At 48.5% G+C, this 15,085-nt stretch overlaps 1 protein-coding gene across 7 annotated transcripts in view; it reads left to right on the top strand.

Annotated features, from left to right (window-relative positions):
* Fhad1 (forkhead associated phosphopeptide binding domain 1) overlaps positions 1 to 15,085 on the top strand; it is a 97,269-nt gene that overhangs the window by 34,933 nt on the left and 47,251 nt on the right. For 6 of the 7 annotated variants that reach the window (XR_011375598.1, XM_070037894.1, XM_070037897.1 and 3 more), the window contains exons 10-14: positions 85 to 189; positions 7,292 to 7,399; positions 9,046 to 9,129; positions 10,117 to 10,266; positions 11,875 to 12,070. Coding sequence is in view for 6 of the 7 variants with exons in the window: in XM_070037894.1 (XP_069893995.1) it covers positions 85 to 189; positions 7,292 to 7,399; positions 9,046 to 9,129; positions 10,117 to 10,266; positions 11,875 to 12,070 (643 nt within the window). In the remaining variant the exon portion in view is untranslated. The remainder of the gene's footprint in view (positions 1 to 84; positions 190 to 7,291; positions 7,400 to 9,045; positions 9,130 to 10,116; positions 10,267 to 11,874; positions 12,071 to 15,085) is intronic. The other variant, XM_070037895.1, reaches the window with a different exon arrangement.

Raw genomic sequence — 15,085 nt, 5'->3', positions numbered from 1 at the left:
CAGAGGATCATGACCTTTGGTTCCCAGAGGGCGCTCCTGCTGTCCCTGCTCCGGGGTTGACTTTTCTGGTGCAAACTTTTCCAGCAAATACAAGACATGGAGAAGGAAATAAGGAGGCTGAGAGAGGAGCTGAGGAAGAGCGGTTATGAACAGAACACAATCTCCAGGACCCTCCGTGAAAAGAGCAAGGTAGGCGGGGCCGGCCAGGCCCGGCATCCCCTCTGTCCTTACAGCGCCCTCTGTGGTGGACACTGGTATCGCCCCTCTCCTAGATGAGAAAACAGCTTCTGGAGCTGGTAAAGAAGTTACCCCAGGCCAAGCGGATGGGGGATAGGGAGATAGAGCTCCAGTGCCCAGACTTGAAGCGCTGATTCCAGTTGATTCCAATTCCTGTGCTGGCCATCCCAATGGGCATCAGCCACACAGGGCACCTGTCACTTTAACTAAATGAAACCAGTAGTGCCATAGTACACATGCTCCATAGCCACCTGTGGCTGGCGGCCGCCACACTGGACAGCACAGGGACACAGAAAGTCCTGTCACTTCTTTGCCAATGTAACCAACTGAGGAATACTGATGGGCTGGATGTGTTTTTAAAATCTTTTGTTCTTTTGTCAGTCCTGAGGCTTGAACTCAGGGCCTAGATGCTATCCCTGAGCCTCTCTCTGCTCAAGGCCAGTGCTCTACCACTTGAGCCACAGTGCCACTTCTGACTTTTTCTGAGTTGTTTATTGGAGATAAGAATCCTCACAGACTTTCCTGCCGGGGCCGGCTTCCAACTGTGATCCTCTGATCTCAGCCTCCTGAGTAGCTAGGTTACAGGCGTGAGTCACCAATACTTGGCTCATTCTTTTAAGTTCTAAACTGAAAGGCACACAAGGGTCCTGAGCAGGTCAGGCACAACTATAATCCCTCCATTTGAATCATTGGCTTTATTTGATGACAAGATTGCTGTCACTGAAATAAGAACAAATCCAAATGATAGAGGGAGACTTGTTCAAGAATGATCTACACCACCACCACCCCGCAAATGCCTAGTATTTTTCTCCAGTTCTTACTTAGTGTAACTGTCAGAATATTACTTTAAGCTAAAACCAGTAACACTTCATAAACTAAAGCCAGGTTGCAGTGGCTCTGCCTGTAATCCTAGCTATTTGAAATTAGGGTTTCAAGCCAGCCCAGGCAAAAACTAGTGAGACCTCATCTCAATAAATAAACCAAGCATGGTGGCACATAGCTGTCATCCCAGTTACACAGGAGTTATTGGTAGAAGAATCATAGTCCAAGGTCAGTTCCAGAGATCTGAGTTCAAACCAGTCAGTACTGAAGAAAAATTTTTTTAAAAACCTTTACAAGGGGCTGGGAAGGTGGCTCAGTGGTAGAGTGCTTGCCTTGCATGCATGAGGCCCTAAGTTTGATTCCTCAGCACCACATAAGAAAAAAGAAAAAAGCCAGAAGTGGCGCTGTGGCTCAAGTGGTAGAGCGCTAGCCTTGAGCTGAAGAGCTGAGGGACAGTGCCCAGGCCAAGAGTTCAGGCCCCACGACCGGACCCAAAAAAAAAAAAAAAAAAAAAACCTTTACAAGCTAAAATACATATTAGACAAGACCTGTCTGACAAATTGCATCTTGTCAATAATTATTTAAACCTACAGAAGTTGAACAGACATAAGTAGGGTTAGCAAAATAAAACCAACCAAAAGAGCAGATTGAGTTTAAAAACTAATATTTATTGACTAAAAATTGAGAGAAGAGTCAAATATCAAAAAAAGTTTAAATATGATTATTCTACGAGAAGATGGGCTTGACACACATGAAGGCAGAAAGTCCACAATGGCGGAGCTAAGTCTGGTGAAAGTCTGATAGGAATCAGAAAAATTAACAGATGCCTCAATGAATATTTGCAAAATTTACCAAGAAAGGAAATGATCCCAGGCTGACAGAGACTCAGGTAGTAGAATACCCATCTCATAGGCTGAATCCCCAACTTCAAACCCCAGCTCCTCAAGAAAAAACTGACCCACGTTTTTTTTAAAAAACCTTTCAAGAGAACAAAATTGGAAATGGGAGCATCTGAAACCTATTCAACCCCTGGCTTCATCAACTTCACCCAGCCAAGTACTTACATTCTCAATGACTTGCTTTCTCGTGTGTGTGTGTGTGTGTGTGTGTGTGTGTGTGTGTGTGTGTGTGTGTGTCTGTGTCTGTGTGTGTGTGTGTGTGTGTGTCTGTGTGTGTGTCTGTGTGTGTGTGTGCGTCTGTGTGTGCGTCTGTGTGTGTGTGTGTGTGTGTGTCTGTGTGTGTGTGTGTCTGTGTGTGTCTCTGTGTGTGTGTGTCTCTGTGTGTGTGTGTGTGTGTGTCTGTGTGTGTGTGTGTGTCTGTGTGTGTGTGTTTAACATGGAATAGCTTCCTGGCTATTACTTTTCCTCTAAACACAGCTTAAACTGCCTTCTACAAAGTATTCGGATGGAGTGTTTTCATCATTACTCAGATAAATGTATTTTTCAGGTACCAGTGTTTGTTTTTTTCTCTTTGGCTCATGGTTTGTTTTGAAAATTATTTACTCATTTCTAAATGTATGAAGACTTTCTGATTAACCTTTGGTTATTGATTTATAGCTTTTCACACCGAGGCCAGAGAACGGCTTCTGTGTGGTTTCAATCCTTTGATGTTGAGACTTGCTAATGGCCTGCATGAGGTCACATATGTCCTTGAAAGAATATTCATCTGATAGTCTCAGAGGTAGTGTTCTACACAGGGCCCTTGAGGTCAAGTTTCCCAGGAATGTTCAAAACATGAGTTCCTTTATTTATTTTCTTGTCTACATGTTCTGTCAGTCAGTGAGAGTGGTGTGTTTCTTTAAAAATAAAACATATCATCTTGACTGTGGAATTTATGTTTTCTTTTTTATATTGCCAATTTTTGCTTTGTGTGTTTTGAGGCTACGTTACTAGGTGCATGGAAATTGACCATTGTAATACTCAAAACTTAAGCAAACTTCTGACCACCACCAGATGGTCATCTTATAGTGTTCTTCCATCAAAAATCCACTGGGTCATTGATCGAGCTTGTTCATCAGCTATGCTAACTTTCTTTGGATTACTTTCACAACTTTTCCTGTCAATCCTGCTTTAGGGGAAGATAGAGCATATAAAATCCAGTTTGCTGATCTTTGTCTTTTAGTCTCCTAGTGGATAATGTAATTGCTATTATGTTTGGGCTTAAATTGATCTTTTTCCTTAGTGCCCGCAATTCCTCCTCCTCTCCATTCTTGCCTTCCTTTGAGCTGATAAGTTTTTAACGTTTCATTTTTTTCCTATATTAACTTGGAGATTTTTCACTCTTTTACTATTTATGAACAATGAAAAATAGTATTCATTCAACTATCAAAATCCAATAGTTAACCTGGTACCAGTGGCTTCCAACTGTCAGCCTAGCTACTTAGGAGGCTGAGATCAGGAGGATGACAGCTTGAGGCAGCACAGAGACAGAGAAGTTCTCAAGACCCCTTCTCGGCTGATATTTGAGCACAGTGGATCACACTTGTCCTCCTGAGCTGTGTGGAAGGATGAGATTGGGAGGATCATGGTTCTGAGCCAGTCCAGGTAGAAAATTCCTTGAGACTCCATCTTAACAGCAAGATACTAGACATGGTTTCAAGCCTAAAATAGGTGGATCACAGTCCAGGTGCATACCCAGTGGAAAGCCAGACCCTATATCAGAAATAACCAGTACAAAAAAGGCTGCAGGCATAGCTCAGTGGTAGAGTACCTCCTTAGCAGTACTACCAAGAAAGAATATATTAAGGTTTTTTCTCTTACTATTCTCTCAGTGGTGGTTCTAAAGAGTGTGGTATGCATTTTGACTTACCAAAGCAGTGTTCACTAAGATTTCAACCTCCTCTATGATGCCTCAGTGACCTGGAGACTACACCTGCCCCCCACCCATCCACACAGACTCAGAATCCTCCATACCTCTCTCTGTATTGAAGCCACAGTTGTGAGGACCAGTGTCTTCATATAGCCCAGGTTTCTACCCACACATTAGATGAATGAGCTCTGCATCTGTCATCATCCACCGTGGATCATTTTCTTCTGCCTAGAGAAAATCCTTCAGGGGTTTCCTTTAGTGTGGCTTTGCTGATGGTGAATTGTGTGTGTGTGTGTGTGTGTGTGTGTGTGTGTGTGTGTGTGTGTGTGTGTGTGTGTGTGTGTGTGTGTGTGTGTGTGTGTGTGTGTGTGTGTGTGTGTGTGTGTGTGTGTGTGAAAGAGAGAGAATAAAAATGAATGTGAAGGTCCATTGTTGTTGTTGTTGGCCAGGGGGCTTGAACTCAGGGCCTAGGCATTGTCCTTGAGCTCTTTTGCTCACGGATAGTGCTCTACCACTTTAAGCCACAGCTCCACTTCTGGTTTACTAGTGGTTTATTGGTGATAGAGTCTTATGCACTTTCCTGCCCAGGCTGGCTTCGAATTGTGATCCTCAGATCTCAGCCTCCTGAGTAGCTGGGATTACAGGTGTGAGCCACTAGTGCCCAGCATGAAGGCCTGTTTTAACCTCCATTCTTGGATACACGTTTTAGCTAATCACTGAATTTTAATTGGCAAGTACATCCTTTTTTCATTACATCATTGTCTCCCAGCTTCCATGGCTTCCACTAAGAAGTTAGCTGTCAGCCTCATTCCTCCACCTTCTTACAAATGTCTTTTTTCAGGCTGCTTTTAAGATTTGCTCTTTCTTTGACTTCAGGCAGTCTTATGGTGATTTTTATGTATGTGGATTCATTTTCATCTTACTTAGAATTCATATGGGCTTCATGAATCTTTGATGTCCTCCACGTGTGGAAGAGCTGTGTTCCAGGGAGGCAGCAAGAGGTGCTGAGACCTTAGTTCACATCAGTGATAGGACTGGGGTTGTTATTTATTAGAGAGCCAAACGTTATCTCAGCAATCTGTTTCACAGCCAAGGGAGTGGTGAGGTGAGGGCTCAGAGCCAGATGGCCAGGACTAGAAGCCAAGTCTCTCTGACTTGCCCCTGTGGCACACCTGGTAGCCCCATGTAAATGCTAACATTGAATTTAAGTACAATTTAAATTTTAGTTCCTCTACAGTTTTATCTTTTTAACTTAATTTTATATCTGGAAGTATGGCTCAAGTGGTAGACATCTACCTAGTAAGCAAGAAGGCCTTGAGTTTAAAGCCCAGTGCTGCCACAATGTAGGCAGGGTACTGAGATTATTTAAAACTAAATAAATGATAAAATGTAAAATATCTGAAAAGACTTACTTCAAATAAAATGTAAAATTGTAATTCCTTCACTAAGCGAGAAGCTTTGTTTAGGCCCCTGGACTTCCTAGCCACATTGGTCAGACACAGACAGTGCTCATCTGAGGAGACCTCACCACCAATGGTGTTGCTGGCAGCTTGGTGACTCACAGTATCATGAAGAACATTCTAGAAGGGGATAAACCGTCAGCAGGGGGCCCTATATCATGGTCCAGAGGGTAAACAGGGTGGGAACTCACAAATCTCTGAGGACTGAGCGCACTGATAAGGGCCACTTGGTGCCAGGGTTGGGAGGAAGAGGATGGGTGGACACGGTGAGGCTGGGCAGCAGAGCGGAAGCAGGGAAGCTGCTGACGGCAGTTCTGGGGCTTGGAGTTGGGATTCGGGGAGACCCCTTTTCAGATGAGGAGCACAAGGAAGACAAAGACAAAGGATGGGCTCTGTTTGCACAGCTCTATAAACAGTAGGGGCAGCAGGAGCCAGGGTGAGCCTGGACTTGGGGCTGCATCTCAGAGAGGTGGGTGGCCCTGCACGGGGCGCCGCTCTCCAGACACCGGGTCCTGAACTGTGCAAAGGAAAGCTCTAAAGGGCTTGTCTGGGTGTTTTGTTACCTCGGTGGGGCCCCTCTGCAGCCTCATAATCTTTTCACTGAGGTGAATTTTCCTCAATTCCAGGGGAGCCCTAGTTCCCCAGGTGCTTAAATAATTTTCATTCAAAAGTAAACAGAAGCTGGGTACCCGTGTCTCACGCCTGTAATCCTAGCTACTCAGGAGGCTGAGATCTGAGGATTCAAAGTGGGCCCGGGCAGGAAAGTCTCCATGAAACCTTTATCTCTGATTAACCACTCAAAAACTGGAAGTGGATCTATGGCTCAATTGGTAGACTGCTAGCCGTGAGCACAAAGAGACTCAGGATCAGCACCCAGGCCCTAAGTTCAAGCCCCACAACCAACTACAACAACAAAAAAGTAAACAGAAGCTGGGTGCTAGTGGCTCATACCTATAATCCTAGCTACGCAGGAGACAATCTGAGGATTGCAATGCAAGGTCAGCCTAGGCAGGAAAATCTGTGAGACTCTTATATCCAGTGACCCAGCAAAAAGCCAGAAGTGGATGAATAGCTCAAGTGGTAGAGTACCAGCCTTGTGTGTGCATGGGGAGGAGGACAGCAAGATAAGCAATAGCTTAACGCCCTGAATTCGAGCCCCATTACTGGCTCCAAATTTTTAAGTGAATGGAGAGGCTGCAGGGTCTCACCATGGCCAGCAGAGGGTAGCATTGAACACTCTTAGCTTTACAGAGTTGTCCTGCTGCTGCCCAAGCAAGTAGAATAAGTAGCCAGTCCTTCCGGGCCCATAACATTGCTTCCCCCACCCCCCCTCCCCACCGCAGCTGCTTTTTCCCCATTTACACACCTTGCTATTTGCAGTTATTTACTAGCCATTGCTTAGCAGGTGTCCTAGAGCAGTTTCCAACTGTGAGTGCACTACACATGGTGACAACAAATAGAAGAGTGTCCCCAATAGTGCCACTTACCGAGTTCCCCCCATACACCCCCATGTGCAGGTCCCACCTCCCCTGCCTGTAGACACTCCCACCTACCTTTTAGAGGTGACAGCCAGCCCCAGCCTCCAAACACCCTTCACCCCTATGACTCTGCCAGTGCTTGCATCCCATCAGGCAAGGCCCCATGAAGAGACTTTCCTGAGGTCACAGTGCTCATGAGGGGCTGTGCCAGGGTACTGAGATTAGTTAAAACTAAATAAATGATTGGTTGGCAGGGTGCTGCCAACCATAGCCAGCCCTAGCCACAGGGCCTGGCCCCGGGCACAGTGCCTTGTGAACTGTTGCCACCCTATATTCATCTTATGGCTCCTGCCACATGGGCTGCAACTGCCCATACCCCTGGGGACCCCCCCCAAATACACACAGCCGTTATCCTTCCTCAGAGCTGTCCCTAGAATGCACTCGGACCACCATAGCAGCCCGCGAATGCTTTCATCGTCATTGCAGGTGGAAGAGAAACTTCAGGAAGATTCCAGAAAGAAATTGCTTCAACTGCAAGAAATGGGGAACCGAGAGGGCCTCATTAAAACCAATTTGGAAAGGGCAGTAGGTCAGGTAGGCACGTCCCATGTCCCCCAGGGTTTCCTGCCGCCAGCTGGCCGGTGGGGCCCAAGAGGAAGAGGAGCCTGCTTAGCCTGGTCCGTGCTTTCCTCCACCAGGAAGCCCACCTCCGACCGGAGCCTTCCACAGGACAGCCAGGGGAGGTGGCAGAGCTTCACCAGAGCTTCTGGGGACGGGTGGAGCAGGTGGGAGACAATTCAGGGAACATCACTCCTCAGGACAACACCTCTGTGTGTGTGTGTGTGTGTGTGTGTGAGAGAGAGAGAGAGAGAGACAGACAGACAGACAGACAGACAGACAGACAGACACAGAGAGAGTATGTACATGAGAGCTTCTGTTTCTGAGGGAAGAGTTCACCATGCCACTCATCAGATTCTCAAAAGAGTCATCAGAACCACAGTTGAGGGCTGGAGGCATAGCTCAAGTGGTAGAGCACCCGCCACGCAAATGCAAAGGCCCTGAGTTCAAATCCCAGTATTCATTTAAAAAAAAGAAGCAACGTTCTTCAAGGACCCTTCCACACCATCCTGTCCTCATTTGCTGCTGTCCAAGCAATAGCAAGGCCTTGCCCCTGCTCAGATTCCCAGGGGCCCACACAAATTAAACAATCATGTGCTGTCTTTTGAACAGGTGTTAGAGCCCCTTCAACAGACCCTCCCGCTGCCACCCCTCCCCTGAACCTCCTGCAGCACCCAGCCCTGCAGGACAGAGAGCCTAGCTGACCCCCCTGGGCCCTGTGACCAGAGGGCAACTTGGAGGCCTCGTGTCCCCAGGCCTGCTGGCTCGCTGACCTCAGTGGTGCCTTTGGCTTCCTAGAACCCCCGTGTGCTGTGAACTCCTGGGTCCTGGGACCCCTTGTCGTTCACAGGGACTCAGTAGCCCTTTGGGTGCCTCTGGGCTCTGTATCTTTAATGATGACATTTTTCCAATAGACCACAAATGCAGGCCAGAGGCAGCTATGTGGGCAAACCCCAGAGGAAGCCCAGCTTCTTTTCCAGTACCTTCTGATGGAGCCTGCCCCCACCCCCACCCCACTGCTCACCCCAGGACTTGTGATTGTGTCAACCTTCCCTGGGGTTCCAACCACACACAGGGGCACGGGGCACCGCTGCAGGAACGGAAGCCCAGACCCTCGTCCTCAGCACCCAATTCTGCGTGCTGACTGCAGCCCAGGCACCGCGCTGGGCTCCAGGGAGACTGAGGGAGCGCCGTGGGTCATCTCAGGGCCGCTGAGGGTGGAAGGCGGAGACAGCCTGAGGACACACACCTCTCCCATGGCTGATGACAGCTGCCGTAGGCACTTCACAGTCCGGTGCCGACCTACCAATCAAAGAGTCGCACTCAGGGCCAGACTTCCCATTGGAAAATGGGCATTAGCGAGGCCACGGAAAGCCCGCGGGCCATGCGCCTGGACGGGGCTCCCACGAGCCTGCCTGAGGCACACACAAAGCTGACTCCTTTCTTTCCTTCCATGGCAGGGCACTTTCTCTGCACTTCGCATAACACTGGGTGGCCATCCATGTGTGCAGACCCTTCTGAGGGGCTTTCCTGCACCCCAGGGTGCACGTGCCACCCCCAGCCTTGGCTCTGCCCAAAGCCCCCCCACCCCCAACCCGCGGCTCTCTCCCTTTGTGCCACAGCTGGAGCACTTCCGAATCCAGGTCATCAAAGCCATCTTTGGGCGCACGAAGCCGTTCCAGGACAAGCCCATCACCGACCAGCAGGTTAGCGAGACTCCCCCCTGCCTTCGGGGACTTCCCCGGATCTGCGTGCCAGACCCCGGACCATATGCTTCTGTTTGTGCTGCTTGCTCATATTTTCTCACACTGTTGCCACACCATCAAGACTTGTTTTGATTTGACGGAATTTCCTGGCTTTTGAAGCAAAAAGCCAGTTAAACTGGCATGGAGCGTTGTTGTGCAAATCTATTTTGGCCATCAGGTTCCATTGCTGGTCACCACGCACATGCATGCACATGTGTGTGTGTGCACACACACACACAATGCTGAAGTTCCACTGTTGTGAGCTAAGGGATCACCTCATCTTAGTCTGTAGGTTCTTTCCACAGAGGAAGGGGAAAATGCCAGGCACTGGTGGCTCACACCTATAATCCTAGCTACTCAGGAGGCTGAGATCTGAGGGTCACAATTCAAAGCCAGCCTGGCCAGGAAAGTCCATGAGACTCTTATCTCCACTTAACCAGCAGAAAACCAGAAGTGGAGCTGTGGTTCAAGTGGCACAGCACCAACCTTGAGTATAAAAGCTCAGGGACATCACTGAGTTCAAGTGCCAGTATCAACACAAAACAAAGTAAAACACACACACACACACACACACACACACACACACACACACACATATACACACACACACACACACACATACACACACACACAGATGCTCTTGCCTGGGACAGGAGAACTTGACCTGCTTAGGCACCCAGAGCATTGGGGGCTGTGTGTCATGAGTCCCCTCTATGAATACAGAAAGATCTGGAACAAACTCAGAGCAACAATAGAGGCCTTTGACACCTAGGAATAACCTCTAATCCTGGACCACATTGTGTTCTGGTGACAGAAACAAGCTTCTCTTTTATGCTGGGCCTTTCCTCACGCTGTGCTGAGCTGGGAGCGTGCATGTCAGCCCTCTGATCCTTGTGTCCCAGAGCACTGTGCTGTGAGCACCTCTCTCCCTCCCTTTCTTCTCCCCAGCTGATGGAGAAGATCATGCAGATCACCGAGGACAGCCTCAGCTTCCAACAGAGAAAGTGGAGCCTGCAGGAGCCACCACTCAGCAGCTTCAAGCAGGAGGAGATGGTGGAGGGCATTGAGAAGCTGAGGACGCAGCTGGACAGCTGCCAGGTGCCCCCTTCACTCAAGTCTGTGCCCATGATACGCGTGTGTGCACGGGAGGGCCCTGCAGCGACTCAGGCGGGCTGGGCACAAACATCTCTACAGAGAGGGGCCTGAGAATGCCTACAGGTGAAGTTAAAGTGACCAAGGAAAAATGCCTGAGCATTCACATCCAGGGGGCCAGCCAACAGCACATCAAAAATATTAAGGAAAAAAATGTATCCAAACCAGGCATCCGTGGCTCATACCTGTAATCCTAGCTACTCAGGAGGCTGAGATCTGGAGGAGGGGTAGTTTGAAGCCAGACCAGGCAGAAGAAAAGTCTGTGAAATTCCATCTCCAAGTAACCAGCAAAAATCAAGGCTGGAGGTATGGCTCAAGTAGTAGAGCACCAGCCATGAGCACATAAGCCAAGAGAGAGAACAAGGCCCTGAGTATGAGCCCCAGTACTCTAACATACAAAAATAATAATAATTCATCCTTAATGAAGAATATCAACATATTCCAACTTTTTTTCTTTATTTTTTCTACTCATTCATTCATTCGTTTTATGCTGTGCTAGGGATAGAACCTAGGGCCTTTCATGTCGCTCCCACTGAGCTTCACTACTGGCCCAGACGCTCTTGACCATTATTCCCCACACGATGCAGTATAACAACTATTAACATATCATTTGCATTGAGTTAGGCATTATAAATCATCTAGAGATAACTCAAAGTATACAAGAGGATGGTTTGAGAGAGGTTGGCAATCCTGGGGATTGAACTCGAGACCTTGAGCTTGCTAGGCAGGTGTTCCACTACTTGAGCCACGCCCCAGCCCTGCAGGAAGACATCACATGCAAATAATAATGACTGATAGAATGATCTATGCAAAGACTACATCATTTCATATAAAGGAAATGAAGACCCTAAGATTTGGCATCTTTCAGGGGAGGACTACTGACTTTGGGGAACTCCCCCCCCCCGTTTTTTTTAATTTAAAAATATACCTGTCATGTGCTTTCCAGAAAAGCTGAAGAATTGTTCCTGCTTGCCATCTGCGTTTCTTTTTTTGGGCCAGCCACGAGCGCTGTTTCCTCCTCCTTTGCCCCTTGAGCAAGGAGGAACTGACACCCCGGATGTGTGCGGGGTCCCCCCCACACACACACACCCCGAGCTGTCGGGGCAGGCAGCTGCTTCTGCTTTCCCGTGAGATCAGCAGTGGCTATTTGGGAACTGGTGCAGATGCCGGCTTGTCAGAGCTCTTTCCAAACACCAGAAAGTCACACTTGGTGGCTAGCTTGCACACCGGTCTCTGCAAATTGTGACAGCTAGAAATAGCCAGATTTGATTCTCATTTCAGCCAAATTGTCACTGGTGATTTGATTTAAGGATTGCACAGCCTAAGAGGGAGTTTCTCCACTCATCCGAAGTCCAAATTGGCATGTGAGAAAAAAAAAAAGCCACCCCCCAAAAGAAAAACAAACCAAAACCACTCAAAACTGAGCCATCTCAGGGCCCACCAGCCTGAGTTCTGCCTGCCCGGGGGTGGGTCTGTAACTCTGCTTCCTTCAGGCCGCTGTGGTGCCACTCCTGCCGTGGGGTGTAGGTTCTTCATGTCCTTGTCCATTTTCAGGCTTGCATGAAAAAGTCTTGCCGTAGCAGTGACCTGAGACGGGAGCTGGACCTCCTCCGGCGCCTGGACATGAGGCCGCCTGTGTCCGGGCTTCACAAAATCAGCCTGGATGTGTTGAGCCTCTCGGTGTCCTGGGTGGAGGAAGTGGAGAAGCTCCTCGGTGATATGGGCATCCAGCTCTCTGACACTGACAAAGGTGATTGGGGCTTTTCCTCTCCTAGACATGGGACTGACTCTAGGATGTCGCCGTGAATCTTCCCCAGATGGCTCATCTGTTTAGAAGGCTTCGTGGGTATGTGGCTGAGTGTTCCCTTCTTGGGTCCAGACTCATTTGGGTTGGAAAGTGATTTTCCTTAAAAACAACAACACATAGTCCAGGTGTGATGGTGCACACCTGTAATCCCAGCTATTCTGGAGGTAGAGGTAGGAGGACCAAAATCTAAGACCTGATCTAAGAAACAAACTATGGGAGAAAAAAAAGCAAGAGAACTAGGGGTGTGACCCAAGTTGTAGACTCTAGAAACCATGAAGACCCACAAAAGGTGGGTCATCATTATAAAGAAAGTAAAAGGATAACAGAGGCAACAAGAAAATTACATCAGAATTAGGCTAGCTCCTGTCTAGCTTAGCAATAACTGCTGTGACATTGGGAAGTGTGGCATTTTTCTGTGGAAAGAGCTGTGTGATTCTAGCCTTGCTGTTTACCCTCTCTCTGTGCACCTCAGTTTCCTCACCTACAAAGTAGAACTTGTGAGGAGTCACCATCACCTTTTAAGATCATAGGGAGATTTAAAATGTATTGATGGCTAGGTGCTGGTGGCTCATACCTATAATCCAAGCTACTCAGGAGGCTGAGATCTGAGATCACTGTTCAAAGCCAGCCCAGACAGAAAAGTCCACAAGACTCTTTATCTCCAATTAACCACCAAAAAGCCAAAAGTGGAACTGTGGCTCAAGGGATAACGTGTTAGCCTTGAAGAAAAAAAAAAATCTCAGGCTGGTAAAGTCAGCAGCAAGAAAGCCCTGAAAGAGCTCAAGAAAGGACCCTGTGGGGCAGGGATGCATTCATCTTGGCCACATGTGGAAAGGACACTGGAAGGTGGCCAGACTCAAGCACATGGAGTCCAGGCAGGAGGCTGGCATTAGGAGTGATGGTAGCTGCCGTGGGGATGGAGTGAGAGGAAGTTCTGGGGCTACTAAGCGAAATTAACAGTTCTCTGCTGTGGAATGGGGCATGGTGACCAGGGAAGCTGCAGAGGAAAAGTGTGGCTCACATAGCTTCTAAGTGTCTGGCACGTGTAAAAAAAACAGATGTGATGCCTTCACTGAAGCCTAGAGTCAGGCCCAGGTGTGAGGGCCTGGAAGACATCCAAGATGAGGGGCCTGGGGGCTGCTGCACCTGGGTGCTTTGTCTAGAAATGGATGATAGCAATGTGTCTAGTGCCAGGGAAGTACCCAGCTGCCTCACTGATGTTTATATGATGGATGGACAGATGGATGGTGGATGGGTGGATGGATGGTGGTTAGATGGATAGGTGGATGAATAGATAGACGAATGGGTAGATGGATAAATGGGTGGATGGGTGGACAGATGGATGGTGGGTGGGTAGATGGATGGATAGGAGGTAGATAGGTGAATGGATGGATGACAGATGAGTGGTAGATAGGTGGATGTATGGATAGATGGGTGGGTGGATAGGTGGACACAGATAGATGGATGTGTGGATGGTAGGTGGGTGGATGGATGGATGGTGGGTTGGTGAATGGATAGACAGATGGAAGGATGGGTGGATAGATGGATGAATGGTGGGTGGACGGGTGGATGGATGGGTAGGTAGGTGGATGGATGGTGGATGGGTAGATGGGATGGATAGTGGATGAGTGGATGGGTGGGCAGGTGAAAGGATGGGTAGATGAGTGGATGGATAGATGGGGTGGGTGGATGGTGGTTGGGTGAATGGATGGCTGGATGAATGAATGGATGGTAGTTGGGTGGATGCATGAATAAAACCACAGATGTGCATAATACCACTGAGAAAGAATTTTAACACCTGAGGAAATCCAACGTTCTGAGACTGCTGCCTTCCCGTGGGAAGTGTCCTCCAGGGCAGCTGGGTGCGTGTGATGCTGGCTGCAGCAGTGAGACCAGAGGGTGGTGTTTACACTCCATCTCAGCCTCCCAGCCAGGGTATTTCCAGAGCAGTCCAGCAGGTGGTACAGAGTTCTTCAAAATTACACAGGAGTGAAAAGCAGCCGAATTGTTGGTAAATGCCCAGGCTTCTTTATGGCAAGAAGAGAGGCCAGTGAGGGCCAGGGCAGAGGGAGGAGGGGCGAGAAGCCCCACCAGTGCTCCCGGTCACTGCTGCTGTCATTGTGGCAGATGCCAGCTGAAGCGTGGACCAACTTGTCATCATTCTCAGATTGGAACTCTCACAGCCCCTCATCCATCCTGGCAACAGATGTTCCACCCTCTGGACCATTGACACCCATGTCTGTAGTCTCGCTGTACATTACTGTGAAGAAACATGTCTGTAAAGTTAAGCTGTCAGACCAGCAACAGCAGAAACCCTTGAGAAAGACTGTCTGTGTGCAGACTTGCCAGTCTTCTTCCCTGACTTCAGAGAGTCACAGGATCTGAGCAACACCAAACCAGTCTCTGCGTATTCCCAAAGTTCAGATGTCCTTGCTTCCTGCACCCCCAACTAGTGCCTCTTGGAACATTCTGTGGAACACTGCCGGGTGGAGCAGTTGTCTGTGATTATAATTCCTGGCTCCCAAGATGCAGGGAGAAAACAAAACAGCAAATAAGAACAGAAAGGTTTGTACATAGAGCCCGCCCTTCATCCACACCACAGAAGAGGACATGCACTTCACCCAGTTCAAGATTCAAGGAAATGGATATGCTAGATATTCTCTATATTCTTTACTACTGGCCACCACAGGGCCATCGGTACCAGGAGGAGGAGAAGGAAGAGAGAGTGATGGTGGTGTTGGTAAAAGTGGTGGTGATGGTGATGATGATGGTGAAGGTAATAATGGTGATGGTGGTGGTGGTAGTGGTAGTCATGGTGATGGTGGTGGTGATGATGGAAGAGATGATGATTTTGTTGATGAAGGTGGTAATGGTGGTGGTGATGATGATGGTAATGATGATGGTGATGGTGGTGGTGGTGGTGGTGGTGATGATGGTGATGGTGCTGGTGGTGGTGAT

Source organism: Dipodomys merriami, unplaced genomic scaffold (genome assembly GCF_024711535.1).
Source record: "Dipodomys merriami isolate MVZ:Mamm:240054 unplaced genomic scaffold, mDipMer1.0.p SCAF_28, whole genome shotgun sequence".
In the NCBI taxonomy this organism is placed as follows: Eukaryota; Metazoa; Chordata; class Mammalia; order Rodentia; family Heteromyidae; genus Dipodomys; species Dipodomys merriami.
The sequence above is the reverse complement of the archived record's forward strand: the minus strand, read 5'-3'. Positions and strand labels throughout refer to the sequence as shown.